This window comes from Aptenodytes forsteri, unplaced genomic scaffold (assembly GCF_000699145.1).
Source record: "Aptenodytes forsteri isolate BGI_AS27 unplaced genomic scaffold, ASM69914v1 Scaffold61, whole genome shotgun sequence".
NCBI classification, from domain to species: domain Eukaryota; kingdom Metazoa; phylum Chordata; class Aves; order Sphenisciformes; family Spheniscidae; genus Aptenodytes; species Aptenodytes forsteri.
In genome coordinates, this window is record NW_008794443.1 from 6,969,559 (window position 1) to 6,986,105 (window position 16,547).

A 16,547-nucleotide genomic window follows, 5' to 3' on the forward strand; every position below is an offset into this window, starting at 1 on the left:
CCACTATTCAAATGGAAACACTGAGTAAGTAATAAATTTACTGAATGTTCTTAAGCACCAGTAACTACTCTGTGCAGCTTTTGCTGCTTTTTGAAAATAAAAGGTGTATTTATGCTACAGGAACACCACTGGCAGAGGAGCTCTCTGAGTCTTCATCTTCCTGTTTTCCTCACAATTTTTTTTCCTCTTTATGACTGTAGACCACTGAAAAGAAACAGTTCCAGAGAAATCTTTTTTCTTTGGTAAACCTTTCTATTAATTTTCTTGAGTTTCTTCCACAGTGGTGCAAAGGTTAGATGTGAAAGATTTCAGGTGTGACTAACTGCAAAGTCACAGAAAGTAAGGCTGAAGATACCAGTAGGTTATCTAGTGCTACAGCACATTAGATAATCAAGTTAAAAAGCTTCCCATCTCTATCTAGAGTAATTAATTAGGTTTGAAAGGAAAGAACTCCAAAGACTCTGAAAAATATAAAGAACTTTGAAGACAAATTTGGTAGAATTGTTTAGTATTAGCATGACTTTACAGTTGGAGTCCATTTTCATTCCTAAATATATCTACAATCATTAAGTAATCAATGTGCTTATCCAAACCTTCAAACTTTTTTTCACTTGTTTACTCTGCTTTGACTCTTCTCAGCCTACCTTTTATTACCTATACTTCCTGGTGTGCTCTCTCTCTATGATGATACAGATTTTAATTAGGAAAGAAAAAATGATTTATGAATCTTGTACAATGTGCCTCAAACTTTATTTTTGGACATACTGACAAATTGTCATGTTGAAGCTCACAAACATTTTAAGACTCACAAGTACACTCATTTTGAGGAAGTTATCTTAAAACTTTTAAATACAATAAAATCTGAGACCTAAAACTTCCAAAACTCTTGTCAGTTTGGATATAAAATTATTTTATTAATTTAAAAGTTTTTATTTCCTTGCCTGAAGGTTTATGATGAGGAGATTATATTTGGGGGGACTGTGTTTAAGTTTAAAAGACTGAATAAAGGAATCGACATATTTCATTCAGACTTTTAAATCTTCCCTCATTTATTTACTGGCATTTTTTATAGTTAATGATTGATGTATTTGATATTATTGCAACTACTCTAAGACAGCAAAATACTCCAAAACGTCTTCAGGACAAATAATTTGGGCAATTAACTGGTTGCCCAGAGAGGCCATGGAGTCTCAATCCCTGGAGATATTAAACTGTCTGGACATGGTTCGGGGCAACTGGCTCTAGGTGGCCTTGCTTGAGCAGGGGGTTGGACCAGATGAACTCCAGAGGTCCCTTCCAACGTCAACAAATCTGTGATTCTGTGAAAGGACATAGCAATTACCCAGCATTGTCATAAGCTATTCTGGATGCAAAAAGACTTTAGGTTTGGAAGGAGAAGCTTTACTGGGCCTGAAAACTTGAAAAAAAATTCCAATGGAGAGCAATTATGAAGTTTTCCTATGTTCTCTGGGAATTGGATCTCTAAAGTAACGTTCGCTGGGTAGGTAAATCTCTCCTCAAGGCAATCCCCTTTAAAGCCATGCCATTGAAAATGATAATGCATGAAGTGGCTCATGTGAAGTGACAGCACCGTTCTTTTTAAAAAGAAAAAAAATAAATCCAACCCAGCCAGTGCAATCAGTTCTTGCTCCCAGCCACAGGGCTCTGGTACTAGTTGGGGTCAAAAGGTGAAGAATGAGAATACACAGAAGCAGCTACAGAAAAATCATTCACTAGCAGGATCTCTTTGTTCTTTGCCAAGTTCTTCTCTGAACTGCCACATGTGGAAGTACTGCTCTGTCATGACAAAGATCAGCAGGGAATTCTTACCTATTTAACAACTGGAGACTACTTTTCTACACCTGGCAGCACTGAGTACTGCATAACGTATCTGTGCCTCAGCACTACACTTTGCTCTAAATCCAAGCAGGGACATCCAATAAGAAACATACTAACCTACAAGTTAGGTACTTTGCACGTTCTTTCAGAACTAACCTAGGGCCATATATTCATCGCACCATGTTTTTCTGATGAATCTTACATCACTTAGACCTGTTTTTTCTTTTTCATTTCTTTGTTTTTTTCAAACATAAAATTCAACAATGCCATCCTCCTCCCGATCCTAAAGAGATTCTAGAAGTCTCTGGTAATGAGTTCTTCTCAGCCCATTTAGAAAAAGTTCATTAATAGATATATAATTCACATTTCATGCAGACTTTTCTAGATAAAAAGAAAAGGTTGAGCTGGGAGATGGATTTCTCAGAATGATGATGAGAGGAGAATAAGATTGGGAGGAAATAAAATGCCTTTCATTTACTCTGACCTTTCTGAAAGCAGAGCATCTAAATAAAACTCCCAGACAATAGAAAAGGACTTGGACATAAAAGTTACTCTTGATGTTATTTATCAGATTATTGGGTTGTAAGCACTGAGCAGCCAGGTAACCTGAGACTTCGAAGGACAGAAAATAGTAAGAAAGACATGCACCAAGTTATCAAGCAGAGTTTTCATAGGCTGAGAAGGCATGGTGCTCTGGTATGACTATACTTCAGAAGTTGCATGTTTAGAAGTCCTTCCAGGACTCTCATCGTCCTGGTAAGGGAGAGAAGACTGTAAAAGGAACAACTACGTGTATGCACCAATCTATCTAACATTATCTTAACTTCAGTACTGTATTGAGACTATTGAAATTTACAAATAGTAGGTGGTTGAGATCCTCCTCTACAACAGATAAGGTCTGTCCATTTGTTGTTAAAACAGTTCTGCAGTTCTCTTGCAAAAGTCTCATATCACACAAGTGGAAATGCATGGATGCATACGAAGAATGGCATTTTGTACTAGAGCCAAAAGAGAGTGCAAATTTATAATGCATCCACAGTGACTCAACAGGGGTTCATTATAAAGAGCTATTCTTGCACTTTTCTGGAAAGAAAATGTTGCAGTGCAGTTGGATGCATGGTAGAAAATTCATTATAATGTCCTTCCCTGAAAAATGGAGAACTTAGTATGCTTAGATAGAGAGATTAATGCTAACAACGATACAAGTAAGCACAGTGGTTCGGCATCATCACATTGGCAACAAGAACTTTTTTTTCATGCAGGCAACAGATTCAATTACCCACATATCAAGAAAAAGAATGAAGCTGCAAACTTTCACTAGAATGTACAGTTGGTTGGTTGGAAAAACTGAAAATTGTATATATGTTGGGGTTTTTTTTAAATGAAGTTTTTTGCTCCACTGCTAAAAGACAAATACTTTACCAGAAACAGTACAAAAGCCTTATTAACAATGAGAGCCAAAATTAACTTTCAGGAATTCTGTTTGACTCAAAGTGGGTCATTAGTAAATCAGTGATCAAGTATGAATTTGGCACATATTCTTCATTATTTTGATTCACTGGTAAGGAAAGGTGACAACCACTGTCATGGCACAAATTTCTAACTTAAGCTGAACTCCCAAGTGATGCTGGAATACAGAGGAGATCCTGCTCTTTGACCATTTTGCCACCTGCCCAAAAGCCAGGTTATCCCCATGCACTGCATATTTTATGCCTCAAATAATAATTTCTGAACAAGAATATCATCATTTGTCCCATCAGAACAAATGCCAAATTCACAAATACCTACTTACAGGAAGATCATTACAAGCTTAATTATGATTAAAAAGTGTTTCTTAGGATTCCATCTGATCAATCAGTGAAACCACTAACAAGGAAAGGACAAACAAGAGGCATGCATACAAATACAGAATCATGCCACCTTCTTTGTAGTTATATAGAAACTTGTTATAGAGCCATTCATTGTGGAAACATCAATGTACAGCATTGATCTTGGCAGTCCAAGGGTGTAAAACAATTTTATTCAACAGTTTCCAAATGAGTTCTTTTTTTTCTCTGTTGTTTCAAAAAAAACCCATGCAGGACTCAGGTCTATAGTCAGACATAGGTATCTACAGCAGAGACAAATGTAATTATTCTAGTAATACAATACTGGATTTCCTACACTAAAAATGTTGTAGGAGCTGTAATCACCATGAAAAACTAATTATGCACACTATTTTGAGACAGTTCCAAGTCATAAATACCATTCAGTTAACAAGCTGCACAAGGAATTATTTGGTCTGAAGAGAGTAATTCTTTTTATGAACAAAAAAAAATAATCACAGAGAATCTGGAAAGAATTTAATAATATTGCCTGATCTCTTCAGGATTAAGTAATATATTCTTACAATATACAATTATGCAATTCTAAGCTTTCTAACTTCATTATAAACCATGTAACACTAGTAATATTTTTGTAACTGTATTCACTTATTCTTCAGCTCCAGAAAATGCCAGGTGCCTTTTGTTCTCTGACATACATCACAGACCAAATTCAACCCCGGTGTGAAGGTGCAATTTCATTTGCCATCATAAAATATGCCTTTACTAAATTCCAGAGCATAATTTCACTCTTATTTCCACAGTTTCAGGTTAAGTCTACATATACATTAATGATCACTGAATCAATACAAATCCTATGGTTCTAGGTAAGATGCTACAACTATCAGCAAAGTGGGAGAATTTGCATTTTCTGGAACCTGTGCTGAACTAAGTAGGAAAACTTGTTATTTTGAAATGAAAAGCAGGAAAACAATTTGTTTCAATGCGAGGCCATGCGACTTGGTGATCTGGGATATAAAAGTCAAAAGTTTTCTTGCTTTGCTTCAAATTTTTTTGGTTCAATATAAAAATAATATTCCTCAAAGAGCACAGCTCCCCTCAGTGCCCATCTTTCTGATGATTAAGTGCTGAGCTTCACACAGAATAAATTTAAACTATACTACTTAAGTGATACATTGTAACAAATGTTTGCTACAGAAGTTAGTTACCAGGTTTAGTTGGTGGCTTTTTGTGTCTGGCGGATGGTCTAGGTTTAGATGCAGAAGGTGTGAGTTTTGCTTCTTTAGGAGCTGAAAGAAATATACTGGATTATAAGATTATCCTTTCCACTGTATCACATAAAAATCACATTCGTCAAGCCTGAAATGAAGCAATGAATGGCTACTAGCAACAAAAGCAAATGGCAAAATCAGATTTGCTAAGAAGGCTTCTCAAAAATCTTCCTAAGACTTACGACCCCAGCAAAATCCCTGCTTGATCTTCACTGTAAAAGTCAGTAAGTAAATTTACAATATGTAACTGTAGCTTACAATCACATCAAAATGTTCCTCTCATTAAGTTAGCAAATTCATTTTTGCAAGACACCTAAGAGGTAAAATAATAATGCTGTTTATCCTTTTGAACTCCAAGTCGATTTTAAGCCATCAAAAGACATATGTAGACAAAATATGCAAAAATGTCCTCAATTTTCAACACCGTAAATAAATTAATGGTAGAGAGCTGGAAAAACATGGAATCAGTAATAAAAAAGGGAATTGCTTCATAACTGTAGTCATTGAATTCTGTTAATAAAATAGAAGTAGCTTCATCTAAATGGTAAAAATTAAGAGCAACCAGTCCTAGAAACTTTTTTCCCCTGAACATGCATGGGCTGAAATTGTAATTACCTAAATATGACTGTTAATCTGACATCAGATAAAGTTTAAGGTGAGTTTCAGGTAGTATAGTCAGTAATTTTGTTCATTTTTATAAAGCAGTGCTATGAGACTTCTTTCCAAGAAGTTTCATAACAATAGACACAGTGCAAAAGCATATGACATTTATAGAAAGAACAGCATAGAATAAGACATATGAAGTGACTGAGAAGTGTTTTTCAAGCCAAAATGACATTCAGATCGACATATAAACCAGCAGAATTAACACGTCCACCTAGTGCCACAGGAATCCTTCATTGAGAGTTCTAGGATTAACATTCACAATACTAACCTTGCACTTGGCCTTTCAATAGTATTTCCAATGGGTTTCTGATGATTTTCTGAGGGTAAAGTGTGTTGGTGTAGAAAAACTCCCAACAAAATGGAAGACAATTCTGATCCCCGAAATTTTACTGTGCTATAGAACCAGTAAAACCATATGAAAAAACCTCAAGTTTCTTTTTCTCCTAAGTTTAGAAAAACGTATCTCTGAATGCTTATTTCCTAACCTTTTTCTTCTCTCAGAGAAATGGATTAAATATAGATTAAATAAACAGAGTACAAACTGTGCTGTGGACTGCAAAGAAGAGGGACCAACAGCTACAGAAACATGTATTACCTAGTGTTGCTTTTGGTTGTTCAACAGTCTGAGAAGTTTTAGGCTCCAAAAGTGGTTGTTTAGGGGCTAGAAAAGAAAAATTCAAGTGTAATCGAACAAATCAGTAGCTGTATCAACAGTAAGCCAAAAGCGTTACCATTCTAGTAGTTCAGGGGGTTGGTTGGTTTGTTTTTAAATAGACTAGATAAGCATGCAACTAAGTCCTACTCTTACGCGTAACACCCTACACTCCTTTTATTTTTGTTTCCTATGAATCTATACTGTATGTTCATGGCTATGTGTGAGAGTTTGCTTCTGAGGCTCCTTCCCCGTATTTATGTTCTCAGCACATTTTTAATCCATTGTTTGATTCCATCAACAAATACATTTCTTTTACGTTATGGGAGAATAGTGAGAAAGGACAGATGAGGGCTTTGACTGAAGAAAAGACTGCAGTCCATAACAAATACCAGAGGATCTATACCAAAGAGGAAACTTCTAAATGCCAAAATCTTGCTGAAAATCTTAAATCAGAGCCTGCAGTCGATTGTAAGACACATATAAGACATCAAAGGCAACTCCTGCTTTTTACTGACCTGCCTGTTTACAAGATATGAGAACAGAAACATTTTAGGGCTCTGGTAATGCACATCGTAATATGTATTGGCCCAGTACCTGAATCACTAAAAGAGGCAAATTCATCTCCCTTAGTCCCAAATCAGAAGAAAATGAGTACAGAGATCTATTTTTTGATCAAAAAGCAGAAAAGGAAAAAAGACATGACATGAACGTAATGTTCCCATGGTCAAAGAACGAATCTCACGTGTATATGAAAATTTCCCCTTCTATTTTGAGAAAGCTCTCCTATTTCCACTAAAATGGCAATCCGTTCTATTGAGTTCCCTGCAGGAGGACTTACTGGTCACATGACTAGTACTTTACTTTCGATCAACAAACTGTTGTGACTAGCAAAGATGCCATTTTTGCCATAGTATGTCTGTGTGAAAGTGGGAGATGGGGACTGGCAAAAGAGATTATAGAAATAATAATCATATATAATGTTTATACAAGTGATATAAAAAAACCCCCTTTGCCACCCAGAAGAAGTTTTTTCCCTTCTAGTCCTTTAAAAAGGTTACAAAACTAGAGAACTTGTTTATATTTTTATCACTGGACCCAAATGCATAAAACTGATGAGCTTAACTCTCATACATTTTGTTAGGCAACATCAAATGACCGATTTTAGAATGATGAGTTAGTCAAGATGCTCATGTATTGCATAGCTCCCCTCCTTTTTAGGAAGTTTTGCTTCGATATTTTTAGTGAACATATGTCTCTGCATACCGACTTATAAAAATGGTGTGCACAATTACCAGGTTTCACATGCTGTACTTCTGGGGTAGCAGCTGGTTTCAGTTTAGAAGGAATAAGTGGTATTTCCTTTGGAGCTGAAAGAAAGTGCTCAGTTTGCAATCAAAAATTGTTTAACGAGTTTCCCACAACAAACAGCACATGCCATAAGTTTATATTGAAGAAAAGACAACTTAGTATGAAATGTCAAAGCCGTCTGATTAAGTCAGAGTTTAAAGTGTGGAATGGAGATGATATTGAAGTGCTGTGCCTTGATCAGAAATAGATTCTATGTCTCCAAAACAATTAAAATTTCCACTATGAAAGCTCTACGTATCAGAGACAAAGACAACAAATGCGTGTGCATGAGAGTGAAGGAGATAGACAGTACACTTTAATAAAAGGATGGTAGAGTTTTTCATGCAAGAGGCAAGTTTTACTTCTCTGAGGACAGTAAAACCATCCTGAACTATGTTCTCATACAGAGATATATCAAGAAGAATCAGTTTAATGACAATGGAAGAACAAGACTCTATAACCAGGAAAAAGAATAATGATTATGCATGTGAAATGATATGTTGGAAGAAATATGCATTCATATGGGATGAAGTGCTCAAAACCTGGAAGAAATTTGCATTCATATGGGATGAAGTGCTCAAAACAAACACAGAGTTTTTCACTGGGTGAAAACATTACCTAATGTTACCCTTGGCCATTGAAAAGGACGAGAAGTTTTAGGTGTGAAAGATTCCAGAATGGATTCACTTGTTGCTGTTGGAAGAAATGGTGACAGTCATAAGAGAGCAAAGAGCTAATGGAAGAAACCCTTCATAAGCAAAAACAAATTTGTTTTTACAAGAACAACAAATATTTCACTAATGCTTGGACACTTATCAGTTTAGTATGCATTAGAGAGAAATTCAGTCTTTTGAACTGCACAGAGCTTCAGTAACTATAAATCATCGCATTTGTGATCTGCAGAAATTCTGGATGTTCATTTCCTTCTGCCTTCATTGCAACTGGTCTGGATCTCAACCACTGCCAAGTAAGATTTTAAGTTGACCACTTGAACATTTTGAGTTTTGGTCCATTACTTAAGGAAGATGGTGTATGGTGTAAAATGTAGGAATTTAATGAAGAAGACATGTTGAACAATCAATTAGTTGGACATTAAAACAATGCAAAATTTGGAGTAGAAAGCTGACAACTGATCCAACTACGGTTTCAGTCCAAAGCATCAAGTGTCTATGACTGTTAACAAATTTCATGCCATTAAGGATACACTCTCAGTATTTTTAAGAAGGCTGCAGCAGTAGAATGCTGTCTACAGCATACATTGCAGTATTTTCATCAGCACTACTGGGCAATAAATACTGTTCTCTTAATTATCTATGTGGCATATTTTTCAAAATACTGAAGGAGAATCACGTGACTGAGTTGCCATATGCATTTTAAGTGTGAGAAAGCACCAATTTCAACCATTAACAGCAATCTAAATTAAAAATTCAGGTGTTAGGGTCTAATCCAAATGTGCACTGAAAGTGAAGATTACCAGTGTACTCATTTCAGTGAGTTTTAGAGCATGGTTTGAGCTACTAAATTAAGAACTAGGTAGAGATTATTGTACCTGGTCCAGCATCTGGTATTTCAGGCTTACTAGGTGTCACAAGGCTTGAAAGAACAGGCTGAATACCATTGAAAGCTATAAAAAAACCAGGTCACAGTATCTATGAATATTAATTCTACACATAGCTTTTTTTTGTTTTATAAGAACAAACAAAACTTGTTATAGGTTATAACATACCTAATTTGCAGTGCAGAGGTCCACCCACAATAAGCATGCCTTACCTTGATAATGGAGCAGTGCTGGTTTAGAGTGGGAGCTGAAGCTAGCGGTTAAAATCACAACTGAAACTAAGGTGTCAAGCAACCAAAGCTAGTATTACTTTAGATAGCATGGTCCATGTAGTTTAAAGCAACCCAGAAAATATAAAGATAAAAGAACTTCTAACACCACGGTTATAAGCATAAAGCGCTCCAAAAAAGGCAGAAAAAAGACAATCTACAAAACTAAAAAACACTGCAAATATATTTCTGTAAAAAAGACTGTCTTAATTCTCTTCAGTGCTTTGTTTTCTGTCAAGTTTTTGTTAGTGAATTTTAATGTTGTATAATCTGTGTACATTTATACACATATAAAATGGGTAAAATAAAGTAAAAAAATCACTGAACAGTAAGAAATAGTAAGAAAGAAGCTTACTATGCTGGCATAAACAATATAGAGTATATAAAAGTGTGCATCCATCTATCTGAGAGTATAACAATTAAGCTTGAAAGAAAACAGGTAATTTTAAGATTCTTATTAAGCTTTAGGCACTATTATTATTATTAAACCAACCTTACTTCATTTAAATATATCTCAAAATAGCACTAGTAGCTTTTTGAGAGACAAATGTAAGATCAGAAACACTATCAGGTGAGTTTCTCAGCAGCAAGCACAAGTTGTCTTGGCTCATGTGAAAAAGGGTACTTTGTCTACACTGATGATCATGACTCAAGCAGAAGACAAGTATGGCAGATGACCAAAATATCTGGGATGAATAGGATTTCCAAAATTGCTATCAAAACACCAGAAGTGGTTTAACTGAAAAGCCAAAGCATTACTATTACCCATAGTTGTGGTTTGCACATGAGGTGTTCTGGAAAGTGGAGGCATAGATTTTTCCAGGTCAGCTGAACTTGTAACTGCAGAAAAATGTAAATAACCCTGAGAGATAGATTCATATTGGTGCAGAAATAGGGAGGAGGGGGGGAAATCAGAAAAAGTAAGATTGCTTTACATTGCTTTGCAAGATTCCAATATCACAGTTTCACAAGATTTCCAGCTTGAAAAGAAATGAACAAAACCTCAAAGTCACACGCACCTAACAGACACACCCTGACAGAAACTGCAGTCCCCCTAAAAGCAGACTTATCAACAGGAGTCAATTGATCTGTGCACATGTAGCATCAAAAAACCTGTGCTTTTGACTTCACCTGCATCTGTAGAAAGGGACCTACACACTTAAAATATATGCTAATATGAATTTCTACAACCAGCTATTTCTATTGCCAACGCTGTGCTTGTTTCAGTTTAACAGATGCCAGTATTTTGAGTTATAGGTTTTAATATAGTACACATCATGTAATTTGTCATTTAAATAAAATTGTGATATTTTATATAATTGCCGTAACATAAATTAACACAACTTTTGTGACATACTCAAGAGCCAGAAGGTGAGGCGGAAAATTCAAAACAATACTGTTGAAATATTGACTGTCAGGTTTAGGATAATTTTCCTTCTCATCTCTCGCACATTCATACCTTTGCTATGAATACAAATTTAACCTTGGATAGCTATGACCTCAGTAAGAAAAGTTCCAACATAACATAACCTGAAAAAAGTGCTTAGTAATGGAGAAAACTGCAAAAAGATGTGTATAGTATGACTAACAAAAAATCACCCAGGGTAAAATGTCCCAGTCAAGAATATACCTTCATAACTGATAATGACTCCATCCAGCTAGTGGTCCTTATATCCGACAGATTAAAACCACCCAAAACAATATTGATTCCTGTGGGTTTTTTATTGGATCCCATGCCACAGAATATCATCATGTAGTTATAGAGCCTAACTACCAAACACTGCAGACAAAATTCTGTTTCAGACCACACCAAGCAATCAGAGCAAACAGCCTGTAACTGTAACATCCTTGACACAAAAACAAATCCTAAGCTATGGAAGTATCATAAACACAATTTACCAGTCTTTATTTTTGATATTTCTGCAGACGCAGATGTATGGGACGGGAAAGTAATATGGTGAGAGTCCACTGAAGCTGGAAAACAAAACAAAACAAAAAATTCTTTTTGGCATCATCTGAACCTATAGACTGAACAGGTTTGAACCTATTGCTAAGGAACTAGGGACTTCAGACAGGAAAAAAACCTCAAATGCACATGGAATGGATTTTCTAATGTGAATGTGTGAAGATGCACTGGTGATGCAAATGATGAAGAAGCTGTTGCAAGAAATATGAAGAAATATTCAAAGACATCAGACAATATGACGGAAAAATAAGAAAAAAGAACGTAAAAATTAACTAAAAAAAAGAGGTGAAAGGCAAAGAAAGACTTGCTTGTGCCTTGCAGGATGAGATGTGACATACAAAAACTCAGTTTGAAAACTATTTAAAAATAGAGGTAACAGAGGAAAGTTGTATAATTTCTGATACACGGAAAGCATTATCTTGCAAAAGAGAAGGCAGAAGGAGCCTAAAAGGATTAATACAGGCAACAATTGCAGCATCATTGGAAAAGACCCTGAAGCACATGACACTCAGCTGACAAAAATACAAGATTTCTCCAGTGTCACAAAAACACATTTCAGAATCAGTTTCCACCACTTAGACTGAGGCACTAAGAAACATGGCCAGCACATTGGGGAACCTACAATTCAACTGCATCTCAATGGGAAGGATACGTTAATATTGTTTGTTATACTTTTAACTTGCACTCGATTTCAGGTCTGTAGGCTTACCAGCCTGCTCATGTATTGCTTTGTTAGCTCATGGGCCAAAAAATACTGCCAGGCCACACGACTGGTCTTGTATACCTGCCAATGTGAAAGAAGCTATCTCTATGAGCATCTCCACCCGTTGTCACCAAGTGCCATATCCAATGCCTTAAGTAAATATGGCTTTTCGTGTACAGCCATTTCATTTCTACACTTACGCTTCACCCCAGCGTAGGCCCAAGAGAAATAACAGTTCAGCTAAAAGCACAACAGTATCTCTTGGGACGATTCCCGTCCTGCATCGTTACCAGATCTGCAAGAAATATCGTTACCAGATTAGGTCACCAGCATGGCCAGGCGCCAAAGGCTGCCGGTGTTTTGAACCTTGAAGAAACACGCTGTGATTCACTGAAAGCTGAAAAGAGGCATCGTTCTTAAAACTCTAACATGACCTCAAAAGCAGTAGTAGAGCAGAGCAGTCCCACTTCCAGGTGATGGCAACGTAAAGGTGTGGGCAGATGACAACCAGCTGCCTTGAAAGTCAGCGGTGAAGCAACCAATAGCTGCACCCTTGGCCCAGGACACCCTGGTGGGCAGCTGAACTGCAGTGCTGTCCTCTTGTGCCAGCCCAGCCGGGATTTGCTTCCTAAGAACGCTGTCGTATTTGAATGTGTCAGAGAAAGGAAGACCCGCTACCAAAACGCAAAGAAGCAGGGGAATGGCAGCTGAAGGCAAGGTGTGATAATGCGTTCTCTACACAAGCTGTCACTCAGTCCCCGCAGAAAACACTCGTCGGCAATGGAAAAAGCATGGGATCAAACAACAGAATCGCAGAACAAGTTGGCGAGTGCTTCGGCAAGCCAAGCTGCACCAACAAGTCTTCATACTCTCCATGGAAGATGACAAGGATGCCAGGTGGTTTGGGGTGGGCGGCGTGATGGGGAGCGAGAGAGAAAGGGGAAAATGGAAAAAGAAGGGGTTTTGCCAGTTACCCATCACGGTTTGCTGGGTTGCCAGGGAGGAAGGAGCGGTGGGCTTCAGCCTTGGTCTTCGAGTAGCTAAGATCAAACACAAAAACCACCTTCAGGTCCTCAGACAGGCTGTTGCCGCACGGGTGGTATCAAGACAGAGCTATAAACACGGAGATGTGGCCCTGCTCGGGGCAGGCTTCCATGTCACAGCATCACTCCCCGTAGTAGCATGTTGCTAGCTTTCAACTGGCATAGGTAGCCCAAGGTAACAGAGTAAACCTAGAAGTGGAACCCCAAAAAGGGCAGCAGAAAGCTTACAAATGGAGCAATTTCTAATAAGGAGCCATAAGGGGCCAACCGCATCATGGACCCACTTTTCAGGACATCAAAGCATCTGAACAGGCTCATCGCTGCAGAGAAAAGCATTGCCAAAGTAATCAACATAGGAAGGGAATCACTGGCTATTTACCTATCACAGTCCTTGTGGTTTCCAGTGAAGCAGACGAGGTGGATTCCAGGTCCGGACTCTGCGTTGCTACGGTCAGACATGGAAATGGTCTTGAGATATCCACACAGTCTTGCCACGGCAGTACAAGCAGCACCGGCTCACAACACCCCAGAGGTCTGTATTTAGGGCAACACATGCCTTTTCCTGGCAGTATCTTGTGACTGATCAAATCAGCAGGCAACCGTCTTGCCGTGGTTGAAACTAACACAATGCTCTTAGAAACTCAGTACCTAAATGGCTCTCCATCAGTAGAAAAACGGCTAAAGGACTACTTCACCAAAGCACTCCCTACATTTCCTTGAAAGATACCTAAAAAACAGTTGTTGTGGACTGAACATGGGAGCCAAGAGACCCACCTTTGGATTCAGAATTCGAGATGACAGGTGGTGGGTACCTCTCAAATGCAAGCAACTACAAATACTCAATACTTCCTTATCCTTGCATGAAGGAATAAACTGCACATTATCCTATAAATATTCTGTCATAACTCCAATTCTCCTTAGAAGTTCAATAATTTTTGCAAAAAGGTATTTTCTTACTGTTGTTGTTACTATTATTATTATTATTTGTACAAAGAACAGACTATATAAGGCCTCACCATTCCCATGAAAGGCCTCACCATTCCCCATGACATCTGAAAATTCCCATTCTTCCTTTAGGTTAGTTGCTAAGCCAATGAGCAACATGCCTATCCACCAAGCTTGAACTTCAGTGCTCAAGTCAGTGAAATGAAAGAGGAAAAAATAATTGATGTCTTGTAAGGAATCTATGAGACAGCTATACCACAACAATAGCAAGACTAAGAGGAAGTAAAATTATGTTTCTGCCATATTGGAATATTTCATTCTAGAAAGAATTTTCAAAATAAAAACCGCATCTAGAGAGACACAGGCATTTTGTGACAAATTCTTTTTGCCAGCTGTGTCTGCAAAAAGTGATTTTTTAAGTGATGGAAAAAAGCATAGGTTCAAACATCAGAATCATGTCGTTAGTATGGCAAGTGTTCTCGCAAGCCAAAGTGCATTAACAAACCCAGGTATTGCTCAAAGCAGATGAAAATTATGTCAAGTGATGGCAGGGGAAAAGAAAAAATGAAAATACCATATTTACCCTCCACTGTTCCTTGGCTTGCAAGGTAAGGAGAAGTAGATTTCAGCTTTGGTCTCTGAGTAACTAAGATTAAACCAGAAAACTGCCTTCAGATATTACAGATGAACAGTTTTTTTCAAAGCAGTGTCAATACAGAGTTTTAAATGAATGAAGCCCATATTACATTCAGCTTTTGTACATAAATACTTGCAATCTTTACAGTATTATTCCATTTTTAAATCAGGGTGGCCTAGTTGAGTTAATGTAGAATACAAACAGTTAACCTTTTAGTGAACTAGGCCTATAGAGCAGAAAATTACAAAGAGGGCTTGAGAAGCTTAACAATTAAGTATCGCCTTGTTTCCTTTTATATAAGTGACTGACCACCTCACTGATATGTTTGGCATTTTCACTAGCAGGAAAAATAATCAAAAGGTTTTGACTAAATTTTAAAATAATGGTTTTCATATTTAAGTATTGCCAAAATGATAGAAATTATGATGGAATCACTGTTTACCCATCACTGTCCTCGTGGTTTCCAGTGGAGGAAAAGATGTGGGCTCCAGGACTGGTCTTGGGAGAACTAAGATTAGAGATGGAAACTATCTTGAGATGTTATGGCAGTCTCTCTATGCGTATGAAGGCATCACTTCAATCACATCCAAATAAATCAGTATTTAAATTGTGGTTTCTCAGGTATACTTTTCCTACCAAATAAATCATACATCAATATTTTGCCACTCTGTATTACCAAAAAAACCCCAAACACTGGCTAAACACTGCTCCTAGTAGATAATAATGGCAGTCATGGTGTTCCAGAGCTACCTTTTAACTGCAATAAATGACAGATCCCAAAATCCATTTTTTAGCATCAAACAAATATTTTCAAGCTATAAATTGAGAACTAGTCAATGAGTATGTAGCCAGAAATTCAGCCTGCATCAAAGATACTGTCAAGTTCTGGAAAAGACCACCTTATATTTAATCTGAAAAACAATTAACTAGCTCTGATTACTATATTCTTCACCATCCTTAGAAATCTGAACTTTGGGGCTAAAAAAAATATATGCCTGGAAAAAAAGGAAACAATAACTTCTCTGCAGAAATATGCATACAGGTGAACTTAATAAGAATTTCCATCAAGAGTTGAGCCAGCTACTAGAACAAAAACAACTTGTGCTTTCTTAACCAAAATCTGTAAGAACCTCTAATGAAACAGCATCTCCTTAATTTAGAGGAGCAGGTTTTCATCCTGAAGAGGTATGAAGTACTTCAAACAGACAGAATCTCATAATGCTTGTTAGACAAGCATGAGCTAAAAGAAGAGTCACATTTATTTTCCAGAAATTAGTGAACAGATATGCAAATGACAACAGTGCAATGCAAGGATCATGATAAAAATCCCTTGTATAAGAATGTATTATTGAAAAAAAAAGAGAGTTTCTGATAGAAGCATAGAGCAAATGCTTAACACAAGCAGAAGACAGGTGAAACAGTAGATACCTCAGCAAATGGAATCAAAATTTTGAAACTGCCATCACACTTGCAAGAACATATTATAGGAAAAGTGGAAGAGCACAAATTTGGTGGACCAACAAAGAGAAAATTTCAAACATGGAATTCTTGTCCTGAAAGAACTCTGTTAGACTCCTCCAGTCTAAGCAAACATCATCCTTTAAAAATGCAATAAAAGTTTGTAGACTTAATTGACAGGGGGATGAACTGAAAGAGTTTCAGAAATTTCTTCCTTTCAATGATCCATTTGACTCCACACTTCTCTGTGGCTCTGGGCTATTTACTGTCCTCTCCATCTTCATTTTGTTTGCTGAGAAATGGGAATAACAAGAGCGCCACAAATATGTTTTCTGAATTACCTAGCCAATGTTTGCATCTTTACTAG

At 37.2% G+C, this 16,547-nt stretch overlaps 1 protein-coding gene across 1 annotated transcript in view; it reads right to left on the reverse strand.

The window, feature by feature from the left end:
- ABI3BP (ABI family member 3 binding protein) overlaps positions 1 to 16,547 on the reverse strand; it is a 168,236-nt gene that overhangs the window by 60,394 nt on the left and 91,295 nt on the right. Inside the window, exons 22-32 of the mRNA XM_019474770.1 lie at positions 15,165 to 15,230; positions 14,669 to 14,731; positions 13,520 to 13,585; positions 13,072 to 13,137; positions 11,328 to 11,402; positions 10,194 to 10,268; positions 9,151 to 9,225; positions 8,220 to 8,294; positions 7,547 to 7,621; positions 6,195 to 6,260; positions 4,871 to 4,951 (exon numbers count right to left, since the gene is read on the reverse strand). Coding sequence (XP_019330315.1) covers positions 4,871 to 4,951; positions 6,195 to 6,260; positions 7,547 to 7,621; positions 8,220 to 8,294; positions 9,151 to 9,225; positions 10,194 to 10,268; positions 11,328 to 11,402; positions 13,072 to 13,137; positions 13,520 to 13,585; positions 14,669 to 14,731; positions 15,165 to 15,230 — 783 coding nt within the window. The remainder of the gene's footprint in view (positions 1 to 4,870; positions 4,952 to 6,194; positions 6,261 to 7,546; positions 7,622 to 8,219; positions 8,295 to 9,150; positions 9,226 to 10,193; positions 10,269 to 11,327; positions 11,403 to 13,071; positions 13,138 to 13,519; positions 13,586 to 14,668; positions 14,732 to 15,164; positions 15,231 to 16,547) is intronic.